The following is a 12,534-nucleotide window of genomic DNA, read 5'->3' as shown; positions in this document are numbered from 1 at the left end:
CTCCCATTATGAAAAGTACTACATAGTGCTTGTAACATTGAGGAAGAAACAACAACACCTTGGGCTAGATGTAGGTAATTCGTATTTACCGATTCATAAATACCGAATTTTACCGATTCGGTATTTATGAATCGGTAAATATGAAGGGGGGAGATGTAGGTATTTCTAGAAATTGAAATACCGAATCTTTAATATTCGGTATTTACCGATTCGGTAAATACCGAATCGGTATTTCCTATTGATTCCTATAGGCTGTGAAGCCCATAGGAATCAATGGGAAATACCGATTCGGTAATTACCGAATCGGTAAATCCCGATTCCTGCCAGGGTGCAGGGGGTGTCACTTTGACACCCTCTAGCACCCCAAATACAGGCATGTGTGCCATGTGGCACACAGACATGCCCTAAGGGCATGTCTGTCTGTCACATGGCATAGGTGTGCATGCACACATGTGCATGGACACCTGGATTCGGTATTTTACCACCCATTTGAATTGAGTGGTAAAATACCGAATCTGTATGGCCTTTGGGAGTCTGAAGAGTCCCACCTACATTTGGATTTACCGAATCGGTAAAATTACCGATTCGGTATTTTACAGAATCGGTAAATTTACCGATTCGGTAAATTTACCGAATCTGTTAAATAAATGCCCCTACATGCCAATTCTTAAATACCGGTCGGTAACGGCCGAAATCAGCCATTACCGACCGGTATTTAGGCTCCTACATCTGGCCCCTTGTCCTTAAACTAAATATCACACAAAATAAAAAAATAAATTAAAAAAAAAACCTTTACTTTGGACAAAAACCCAAACTCAGGAAGGCCTTTCATTTGCGGAGGCATTTAAGGTTATGCTTCATTCTCCCTCCTCCACGGTGACCACTGATTTACTGCACGATATGGGTGTACACCTTTGCCACCTCAAGATGTTTCCTAAATTTGCCTGGAGTCTCTGGAAATATTAGCAACCCTCTCCATAATTTGCCTTTTCTTATTTGTCTACCCTTAACTGCACTGAATGGAGTGTTGCTACTCACATTCAGCAAACATGTCTGTTATGAAATGCCAGTGAAATAAATGTTAGTTGACATTTTTTATGACTGGTTTAATTTTTGAAATCTAAAATAGATAATAACAATATGCAGTTTGTGTAGTTTCATTGAACCACATTAATAATACAGAAGAGTGAAAATACATTTATATTTAAGAATGTGATGATGTTAAAAGAATGGGAAAACAATAATTCCCAACATAAATCATTTGTTGCCGTAAAGCTGCCAAGGAAATACTGGGCAGCAAAACACACATTTGGATCCTTTATGGATTAATTCCGTTGCCAGGATTTTTCTTATGAAATTTCCTTATAAAGTCACACAGCTTAAGCTTGTTACTTAATTTCTCATCAAGCAAGTTAGAAAAGCTTTAACGTTTGTTATGCTCTAAATGCTGAGACTAATTATCTTTGAGACACAAGACAGTCAAAAAACATAGAAACATACTGCGGTGGGAAAAAAAACTCTAGTGAGCTGATTGAGGGATCTGTCAATATTTAATTTCTAGGCTTCTGGTTCCCGGTATACAGAACTGCTCATGGCTGGGAGTATAATAACTGATTTCATGTCTGTAAGAACAGGGTGGCCGTGACCAAAAAACCACCAGCATTAAATTACAGCGAATATTGAAAAGAACCTATGTCGCAAGTAAAGTTTGAGTGCTTGAGTAGTGCCAGTGGCAAGCTGCAAAGAAGATAATCCATGCCACAGAAGAGTAACCATCAAACCAGTGCAGCACTTTCAAAGATTAAACAATGCCATCAACACACAAACCACAATTATCATTACATTAGTCCATAAAAAGTGCCATCCACTGCTGCGACAGCCTTCGTGCTGAAGTCTAAAATTGTCCATAATTATATGGATAAGTTTGCCTTTTCCCAATCTAGTAAACCAAAGAAACAACGGTTCCTTTGAGTTTACTAAAACACTTTACTGAATCTAGGGGGAGAGGAAGGGAGAGCAACAAAAAAACTTACAACACAATTTGAATAAAACAAGTAACAAATTCACATGTAAGTACATGCATTTTATAGGGGCATAGTATAATCACAAATACAAATTAATTCCCAACAATAGTCCTCCTGGGGTCGACGCAGTGCAAGTGATCAGGTGATATTGTGAAAAGAAGTAAAAGAAGTGCACATATGTGAAATGCAAAGGTCTCAAATATATATTTTTTATATTTTGAGACATCTACTGTTGTACAAGGGTAATAAGTCCATGAGTTAATTGTGGGCATGCATACGAGAATGTCAACGTTTTGACCCTCAGGACAGTTTGACACAGGTCTTCTTCAGGACAAGAAAGAACAGGTAGCAACCTCTCAAGTTCAAGTTCAAACTTCACAAATTTCTATGCAAACGTTTCTACTGAAACATTAATTATCCACATTCATCCAAACAACAGCTATTTCTCTTTTGTAGGGACTGCAGCTCGTCTCATTTATTTCATGAGAGCTGCTAGTGGTCAGTGCCTTCTACATACAGAACAATGAAGTTTGATTTTGAATTTCAATTAATGCTACTTGGTCTTTCTTGTCCTGAAGAAGACCTGTATCAAATTGTCCTACATGTCCAAACATCGACATTCTCTCGTGCTTGGCCATACCTAAACCAAGGACTTATTTACCTTGAACACCAGTGCATGTCTTGGAACATAACATTATATTTGTGACCATTGCATTTCTCACATTGCACTTTTCACAATAAAATCTGACTGTTTGAAGTGCTTGATGCCACAACCACCATTGTTGGGAAGCTTTCCCATTTAAAATTGCATTTTGTCTTCCTAAAATACATGTCCTTACATGTAAATTTGTTACTTGTTTTATTGTAATTGCGATTTTTTTTTTTCTTGGCACCCGAGTCTTAGAAACGTGTTTTCAGTATTACCGGACCATTGCTACTTTGTTGTTCCAGTATCACCCTGGGAACAGAGGTAAACATGGAGTTGCCCCCCCCGATACATTGTTTTCTCAATCGTAGTAGGATGTAAAGTGACTAGTATTCCTACTGACTCGTGTACAATATGCTAAATATGTTTCTCTTATTTGTTTATGAGTTGAACTCTGTTTATCAGTGTAACAAAATCTAAAACTAGATAGGTGGGTGCAACGTAAATATATGCCTACATAACTCCATACCTGTAAACTGTGGGTGACAGCTCATACATCTTAGATACATTTGAAAGTAATATTTTAATGGTGAAAGTTATGCAGCAGGTATATTCTGTCTATGTAGTAAGAAACTATAAAGTAAAGCTCTCAACAAGAGTCAAACAATGTAACCCTGTTTTTGTGAAAAGTTAATTTATACATGGAGCACAGATAAATAATGGCAGAAAGTGCCTGAACAGACATGCATTTAGCCATGCGTGTTGCCCTTTTAGAGGCATTTAAATATCTTTTTTGTAGAGTTTTTAAGTTAAGGCTGTTTCATAGGCTCTGTGCAATCTCTGGATTGCTAATTTTACATTGAACTCTCTCTCATTTGATTAAGGAATTTATGCAGGCTGGTATGCGGTGCTTGGGAAGGTTGGAAAGTGCATGTATTTAAGTAGTGGTTTATGCTAAATAAAGCTATGAATAGCATTAAAAATAACCTCACACAGTCAGAAACAAAAAGTGAAGCACAAATGTTGTTTTCTAACAATTGTGTTGAGCAAACCCTTGGTCTCTTTCTTTTTCTGACAATCGAACAGTTAGTTGAAGGTCTATTTCCAAGTTGCTTTCCACTGATGGTAGCTGAGTCTAACTATAGAGTCTACTCAAATGATTGGCTGTTTGCAAACCCTGCCACCTCCATCCTCTGCTCTAATGAAAGCCTGCCATACCACATAACCATGGGTTCAGCTGAAACCACTGCTGTTTTTTTATGCAGCTTTATCAGGATACATCCTATGCAAAACGTGCCTATTTTAAATCCTCGTCCTTCCGGACTCTCACAGTGTGCCATCTTGAGTAGAGCTTAGCAACACCTCGCTCGGCTTACCTTGCAGGTTATCCACAAAGCAGTACACATCATATGTTTCATTGGGGTAGCGTATTCCATATGTCCTAATTCCTTCCTTTCCCATTTTGTCACCCCAGCATCTTGCCCGAGGGTTTTTGATTGGATATCTGAAAAGGATTGTCAATTCTATATTTTAGAATAATATACTATAATATACATTTAGATCTCAATCACAAGCAGTTTGCATTATTTAAAACACACACATATAAAGGGTAACCTGTTAAACGAGATACTTCAAGAATGTGATATTTATTAGCTACATTCGCTTTTGTGAACTTGAACTACTCCCTGTAAGCTTGTCTTCAGAAGTTGCCACCACAAAATATGCTGCTGCATCTAGTTGTAATATTTGTGGCCTCAAATATGACGATCATGAGATAGTAAGGAAGAGCTGTGCCACCAAACATAAGCAGTGATACACCTAGTCATAAGGACACTAATGTGAGGTCATTCCGATATTGTACCCTTTTCAACAACCCTCACACTCCTCCTAACTTCATAAAAAGAACTAGCCAAGCATATCAGTCTCGTTGTTAACATGCTAGTGCCAGCCTATTACCTTTACCAATGCTTTCACCTTCAGGAATCCAAAACAGACATTAGCCATATTGAAATGGTAAAATAAAAAAATAAAAAAAATTGAAGCAGATGGGTCACAAAGCACATTTTGTGCGCTAGTGTTGTGATACATGGGTGCACTTGGTAAACATAAAACTGTGATTTGGAATGGTTAAATTCCCAGATGGCCGCTGTGTATTTCTACATTTAAAACAGGGCATATAGTCATTTTGGATCGGTAAAATATAAATATTAGTGGCAAAAAAGAAAGCAAGTTTCCTTGTAGCACTTAGCAGTTGCTGAGCCATTGAAAACAAAAGTAATAAAAAAATAAAAAGTAAAATAATAAAAACCAGGCTGGAGTATGAAGGCTGTAAAAGTCTGATTATGAGATATAAACAACGCTCCTGGTCATTCTTTCCTTTGATGAATGTGTGGGATTTACCCCCCAAAAATACAAGCATTAACAAATAAACGTGTACAAATAAAAACATATATTAATAATGAGCAACATAAAATACATAGACCATAGGTGCAACGCACAAAATAACAATTTTTTACTCTGCCTTTGAAGCAAACTATGATGATGCAATCTATATGTCTCACCTAACGCTTTGGTCCGCGAGCCATCCTGCATCACACTGCTCAAAGCCGTCCTCGAATGCTGCCCTCATCTGTTCAGGGGTGGCTATGGCTGCTCCATTGTCCTTGCAGGCCTGCTTAGCATTGTCAAAATTCAGTGTGTACCTGTCGGTGGATGCACGATAATGGAACACAACACCTGTAAAAAAGCACAAATTATCGTGAAGGACTGAATCAAAAACGTTTCTATAGACACTGAAGAATTCCTTGTAATACGCATTATATGGTGACCAATAAGTATTACTGCTCAGTGGTATTAAAAGTTTTCAAAACTATCATGATTAGCACTAAGCTAAGCTTGGAGTAGAATAGTAATTACAAATGTATTAATAACAGTGTAACAGACCTCTATGTGGAAAATCCCAGGGCTGCATGGCAGAAAGGGCAAAAAATAGCACAGCACCAGATTTAGTGACTAATTACGAGTTTGTCAGTCCATCTGACCACCAACCTCGCAGTGGAGTTGCGATGGCGGTCATGGTCCGCTGCACCAGTGGGCCGACCGCCATGGGTCTCCTCATGCCAGAGTTTTAATGGCAGTGAGGCTGCCATGAAAACTGTGGTGGTGAGGAAAAAAGGGGGCCATACAGGTCCTCCTCCTATTGCCTCAGGGCAAGCGGGCACATGTTATGCTCCCCTATATGAAGTCACCCCCTTTCCTGCACGGCATGGACTCTACAGTCCATGCCGTACAGGAACAGGCGTTGGTGTTCCCATTGCGGTGCCTTTTTAATTGGCACCGCAGTGGGAATGCCAAAGGACCGCCTCACCAGTCCACAAGATTACTCTTAGTCTGGCGGGTGACATATGAGTGAGTTTGGCAGTCCAGGAGCGGGCGCTGACTCCAGGAACGCCAAACTCATAATTAGGCCCTTAGTAAGAGTCAGCCACTGATGATATTATCCGCATTGCTTGATCTAAAAATGTCTGTTCTTTATGATGGTCCATCTTGAACTATGCAGAAATGGTGAGCCAGCAGTATCTAGCATAGTATTTATACCCAAGGTATACCTCAGTTAGTGTTCAGAACCCCAAATGGGTCAGATGTGTGCTTAAATATAAATCACATGTTGCACATAGGTATTGCATGCAATGTAATGCTTGCCCTCCTGCTTGCACTTGGTTTAATGTGGCATTGGGATGAAGACAAAGTCAGCTCATGCTAATTTAGCAGATCACACTTTATGCCAAAACCTGTGGTTTTTTGTGATGTTCCACTGAATACACATGCCTGTTCCTTACATTAAATGGGGTTGGTGCAAAGGTGTTTGTACTGCTACATAAGGCTCCACTCTTTGCATAAAAAAATGTTGCGAGTGAAAGTAGATCCTCTCTGCTCTTTGCACTGCGTTGCACCACTTTGTGTTGCTTTGGGTCATGCAGACGTCCACCACCAACTTTAAAAAAATCTGGGTCTTGATTTTACCTTTGCTCAAACTCTTGGTATTATAATTCTCAAACATAATAGTACTAATATGGCGAGGTTTGAAAAGATGTCACCAGGGGCTCAGACTGCTGACCATCAGGTAACAAATGGAATCCAGACAACATGTTAACTACCCCACGTGTCAATCTTATCAGTCAATCACTGTTCTTCTTAGACACTTGCAGTACTTTCCTATAGTTGTTGCGAGACACTGTTTCATTGTGGACATTTCTTACACAAAACACAGTGACAGCAAATACTAACACAATACAATTTGTTTAGAAGGGCAATACTTCAGCATTACAGAATGGGCTGTAAGTTTGAGATTTGCTGCTGTTTAAGCGACTTTCCATTTGAAAGCGGCATTTTCTGATTTGATAAGGGGGCTGGACCGCTGATGTATGTTCACATTAGACAGCTTGCCCTGCAATAACTTGCCACTCACGAGAGTGGCAGAATACAGCAATGGCCGGTGCAGGTAAGCGCGTTGGGGCGGGAGGATGTCGACAGACGACGGAATAGGGAAAATTAAATATATAACTAAATCACATTCCATCGTTTGTAAACTAACAGGAATATAATTGACATTTGCACCACCCTGGCAATTTGCGGACTTAGTGAAGAGGGAATGAGAAATGCAGAAATTCTGTAAGCACACTTGCCACTGAGGGGTTCCGTGGACCCCGTCTTACACCTGGATAGTGATCCTTGCAGCAGAGCCAAGGAGCATGGCCAGGATTGTGCAACCTGCCTCTGTCCCAGGAACCCTAAACCTTCTGGTTCAAATAAAAGAGATAAAAAGATTTCAGGTGACCCACAACACTAAAAGGGAAGAGGTGAGCCTGCACACCCAGGCAGAGCATTTGGTCAGTGGGCAGAACTGCACAGGTACGCACAGAATGTGTGCCTTCAAAGCATTATCTGTAATTGTGCATGTAATTTCTCAATCAGGGCTGGAATGTGGCAAGGGCAGAAACAATCCAACCTGGGTCCCTAGAAATTAAAGAATACACATTTAATACTATAAAATGGTTTTCTTACTCACATTAAACGGCTTTGACAAATGTCTGCGCCATTTGTGCTTATTATGTCATAGTAGCAGACCAATAAAGAGCTGCCTTGGGTCTTTTCATCTCCAAACTATGTAATTCCTAAATTATGCAGCATATATTGCTCTGCACATATTTGGCTGTTTATGAACACATGTACACACATATACACATATTGTGCATTGCAGCTGTTGTCAGAGAAAACTAATTTTCTTTCCAGGATGATTGAGTATTAGAAGAGTAAAGATCTGAGGACAACGCTTAGTAAGTATAATGGCACAAATCCAATTATTAAAATAAATTTCAGAATCATTGGGAAGTGGAACGACAGGGCACATTGGAGGTGGAGGGACAGGATGGTTCAGCGATCCAAGTGTTTACTGTTCACAGGTGGTGAGCTGCAAGTCACAAGTATGAATCTCTGCAATGTTGACTAGCATCCTTATGAGGTCTTTTCATTCAAGGCAGTTAAATTGGATAATAACAACATTGAAGCCCTTGGAAAGTGTAGAACGAAGTGCTATAAGGTATTAGCAAGCATTCTTCCAGCAAGCATCTGCAACCTTCTGTAATAGGCACTGAGCGGGTTTTAAGAACACTTTTTTATCCTATTGGGGCCTGCCGTTTTGTGGAGCCTGACAGACATGCTTTCTTCTTAACATAACAAAAGTGCTGGTTTTAAGCACCATTACTTTGAAGCAAGTCATGCATTCGGGTCAAAAGGGTGCCTTGGTACATCGGCAGAGCATCCGCCGCCCTCAGGGCGCTTTGGACATCCCTTTGTCCACCTTCCTTTGATTTGACCTCCAGTTTGACCTTTCTGCTTAGTGCGGACATCTCTTCATTTCCCAGGGACGTGCGAGGGACTTGAAAGGGCCTATTAGGTGAATGAAGACATGAGTGAGAGGAACTCGCCGTGCACCAGGCTACAATAATTAGCAGCCCTCGTGGGGCTCGGGGGATGAAACCCTTTGTTTGTGAGTGCCACGGAGCACAGAGGAGAATGGGGGTGCGCGGCCTGTCCCTTGTTTCAGGCCTCTCCTCCTACGCACTTCAAGAAAAGAAGGTCTGCTTGGATGGAGAGCAAGTATCGACAGTAGGCTTGCGGCTCGGAGGACCTTCTTCCTTGAAATGTTGGCAAGGGCGGCCCATATAATTACAGGAGGAGTGTGCCAGGAGCGGCAGACGGCTATTATGTTGCATCGAAAATGCAAAATAAGGAAACTGAATATTTCGGTTGCAGACGGGGCTAAACAGGGGCACGCAAAAACGCACTGAGTGACGACACAGCAGGTCTGTTTTCATACTCTCAATGTTTGCAGAGGTGTTAGTTTTACAGCACCGCGCCGTTTAGTTCACGGCCTGTCAAACAATACAGGCAAGGCGGACAGAAACATGGCGTGTAATGGCTCATTGGCAGCGCTACGCCCACTGGCTCAATCCATTCCCTCCACGTGCTCTGGGCGGTGTACAGGTTTACCACTGCCTTCTGACACTCATTGTAGTTGCTATAGGTGCCCTCTTCTTTTATTTACAACTGCTGGTGACCCTTTACTGTTTCTGAAATGTCAGATATTGACTTTCTCTTCCCTAAAATCAGGGCTTTAAGTGGGATGAAAAAAACTGGGCGGTTGCTCAAAGGGGCGTGGTCATTCTAATTAAGGGTGTGGCTTAAAAGCACATAAGCCACAAATCTGCGCTTAGCATAGTGCACCACCCGACTTGTATTTTGCTGTTTCTGTCATTGCATCCAGATATATGATTCAACAAGTAACTTTATATCAACAAGTAGTCAGGACTATTGGCTTTGTCAATGGTTGTTAGTTGCATAAGATAAATAGGCAGCAACTATGGCGTCTATATAATATGGAAAAAGCTTCCACTTAAAGACCTGGTGACACTATGAAAATGTTGCTGCTCTTTAGTTTTAAAAAGAGAAGGGAAATCCAGAGAGAAAATGACTCTATTCAAAGGATTTCCCTTCCCCTACAATGCTCACCTGGCATGGCATCATGCCGTAACTTCTCCACTTGTGAGAAGTGAGCAGTGTGAGCACGCGCACATCGATGTGCCCATTGTCACTGCAGTCCTGTCCCTTGACAGGACCGCCTGTGCCAGGGCACAAAACAGTGCCCGATAGAGACCTGTGTCGAGCCCCCCTTTAAAAAACTGCCACTGCGGAGAGACCCTGCACACTTAAAGCCCTGCCTAAAATGAAAATCACGTCATGCTGCTCCTAGTAGCACCCTGCACTGGTTCTATAACATGAATCCAATTTCAACCTCACCTATTGATCAATACTTCATGCGACGTAATGCAGCAAGCCACCTTGCTGCAATGTGCTGCATGAAGGGAAGACAGCAGGGATGTGCTGTATTTAACCCCTTGGCCGTGGCACTAATTCCGCCGCGGCGCTGGGGGGGTGCAGGGCGAGCTCGGCACCGCCATGCTTGTGACGGAACCACGCCATCATGAGTCACGACGAGCTGTGCTCATGATGGCGTGGTTCCGTCACGACCCTGCCAACTCACTAATTCGCCCGCACATACAGGGAATTAGTGCCGTGTGGGCGGAGCGGCCTAAGCATGACGGAACCACACCGTCATGAGCACACGCTGCCCGTGGCTCATGACGGCATGGTTCCATCATGCACAGGGAAGGGGTTAACATTATGTGGTGTATACCTGCTCTGCCTGCTCTCGTGCACAATCTGCTGCCTAGCAACAATGCAGGCACCCTTGCAAAATGGTTCAAGCGTACGTACGTTGTAGGCAGGATTGTTTTTGTACAAGAAGGGGTACCGTCCTGCACAAAAATAATCCGCAGAGGCATTTTCCTCTTTTCAAGTGATTTCCAAACATTTTGCACTGTATTTGTGTCACAAAAGTGATGCAAACCAGTACAAAATACTTTTTTCTGTGTGCTGGACCATTGCCTAAAAGTAACGCAAAGCAGTGCAATGCAGTGCTTTGCAATACTTAGCATCAAGGGGGCGTTACATGGATGGTACTTGGAAGTTCCCATGCAATCACCCATGCTTGTTGATGCAAAACCCTATCTACCAATAGGTTGAGACATGGTTTTCAATCAAAAATTAGCTGCACTTGAAGCATGCATTAATGTTTTCATTTCTCCTTTCTTTTGCAACTTTGCATGTGTGCTACATGGTACGGCATGAATACTAAGTAGGAAAAGTTTAAAAAGTTTTCTAGGCATAGTACTTTGCACTGGAAGGAAACCCTTCTAGTCCAAAACCTATGCTAGACAGTATGGTGCAAAGGTGTGTGCACGGTGCTCGGCAACAAAATTCTGTGCCAGCAATCAGAAGGGAGGAGAGAGACATATCTCTGTAGACATGCGCTCTCCTGCTCTCTCCTTCTCAAGCAACGCAGCACAGCAATTTTGGCAGCTGCACTGCATTACAAGAGAATTTAGTAAATTGGCTCTTAGGGTGCCCATAAAGGATTATGAATATTTAATTATGGATGCTGTCTGCCTAAAGTGGGAGCATCCCACAGTTCCTTTTGATGTTTGGCATAATATACACAGGATTCTAAGCTTCCGAGGAGCTGGTATGACTCTGCAGGATTCCAGCCGCATGGCACTCTCACTCTAGACTACCTCCAACGGGAGTGAAACCCGTGTCAGACGTTCCTCTATTAGAGGTAGACATGGAAGATGTACCAGTCCACAAGCAGAGACATCACTTTTTGGAAAGGCTTTTGCTCGTCACTCTCTGATGTGCAATGGAAATAAGTGTACAAAAATAATGTGCCTTGGAGTTAGTTAGAAAAGATTCAGTTGAGCAGGCAATAATAAGCGTCAGTCCAGGATTATTGATAAATTAGAGGTCACCAGTATTAAGTGAAGACCAGCTTAGGTTAAAATGCGCACCTCTGTTCCTTCCTGCATGGATCATTGAGCAGTTTTAAGACCTCCAAACTCTTAACATCTTTCTGGCCAAGATCGAGTCGTAATGGAGGAATAAGAGTAATGGCACTTAAACAATGTCTACCGCCAACTAATGTCAAACCTGGTGGAAAAAAACTGCCACATCCCCAGGTGTTTATTTAAAGCTGACAAGACAGCTCCCTGAACTGAAAGCCGACTGCACAAAATTAGCATAAATCTTTAGATATGAGTATAGGTAGGGTTGACAAAGTATTTCATCCTGCTGTGGTAATACTGAAAATATATGTGTAAAAACACAGTTCAGTTTGTTAACTATGATGAATTAATGATCAATTTTTTGTGATCTGTAACAGTAGAACTCCAATGCTTTGATTCAAGTGGAATCTAGGTCAGAAATATGGATAATCAAGAATGGTTGATCACTGTCATTTTTGCCAGCTGAGCCAATTTACTTTAAGATCATAGCACTGGGCAAGTTCAGCATGTGGCATGCCACAATGAGAAGAGAGAGCTTCCTTTTCAAATAAAGAGCATTCATTTGGGTGCTGCTTGAACCCTCCAGCTTATGCTTTGTGAGCATGGTACCAGAACATCGAGGGGCATATTTACACACCTGATTGCGTCGCTCTTGCTCGACACGCAGTGTGGTGCAAGAGCAATGCAAATTAAAAATCAGATTCATGAAGCCAGGCAAGGCCACTTTGTGTGGCCCTGAGTGGTTTCATAAATCTCAAGTAATGCAGCACAGCACAAATCTCTGTGTTGCATTACTCTGCACTAGGAACGTGTTTCCAAGGGCGTTGTATAGGTCTTGCCACACAACATTCATGGATATTAACACATTCCCCGGTTTTGTCAGAACTGGTAGACCTGGGAATGC

The 12,534-nt window shown here is 41.8% G+C and overlaps 1 protein-coding gene across 1 annotated transcript in view; it reads right to left on the bottom strand.

The window, feature by feature from the left end:
- The window catches only part of LOC144818189 (versican core protein-like), a 181,417-nt gene that overhangs the window by 123,175 nt on the left and 45,708 nt on the right, over positions 1-12,534 (bottom strand). Inside the window, exons 4-5 of the mRNA XM_078675329.1 lie at positions 5,232-5,406; positions 4,047-4,174 (exon numbers count right to left, since the gene is read on the bottom strand). Coding sequence (XP_078531455.1) covers positions 4,047-4,174; positions 5,232-5,406 — 303 coding nt within the window. The remainder of the gene's footprint in view (positions 1-4,046; positions 4,175-5,231; positions 5,407-12,534) is intronic.

The sequence above is a fragment of the Lissotriton helveticus genome, chromosome 2_1, assembly GCF_964261635.1.
Source record: "Lissotriton helveticus chromosome 2_1, aLisHel1.1, whole genome shotgun sequence".
Classification (NCBI taxonomy): domain Eukaryota; kingdom Metazoa; phylum Chordata; class Amphibia; order Caudata; family Salamandridae; genus Lissotriton; species Lissotriton helveticus.
This window is presented reverse-complemented; position numbering and strand designations above follow the sequence as displayed.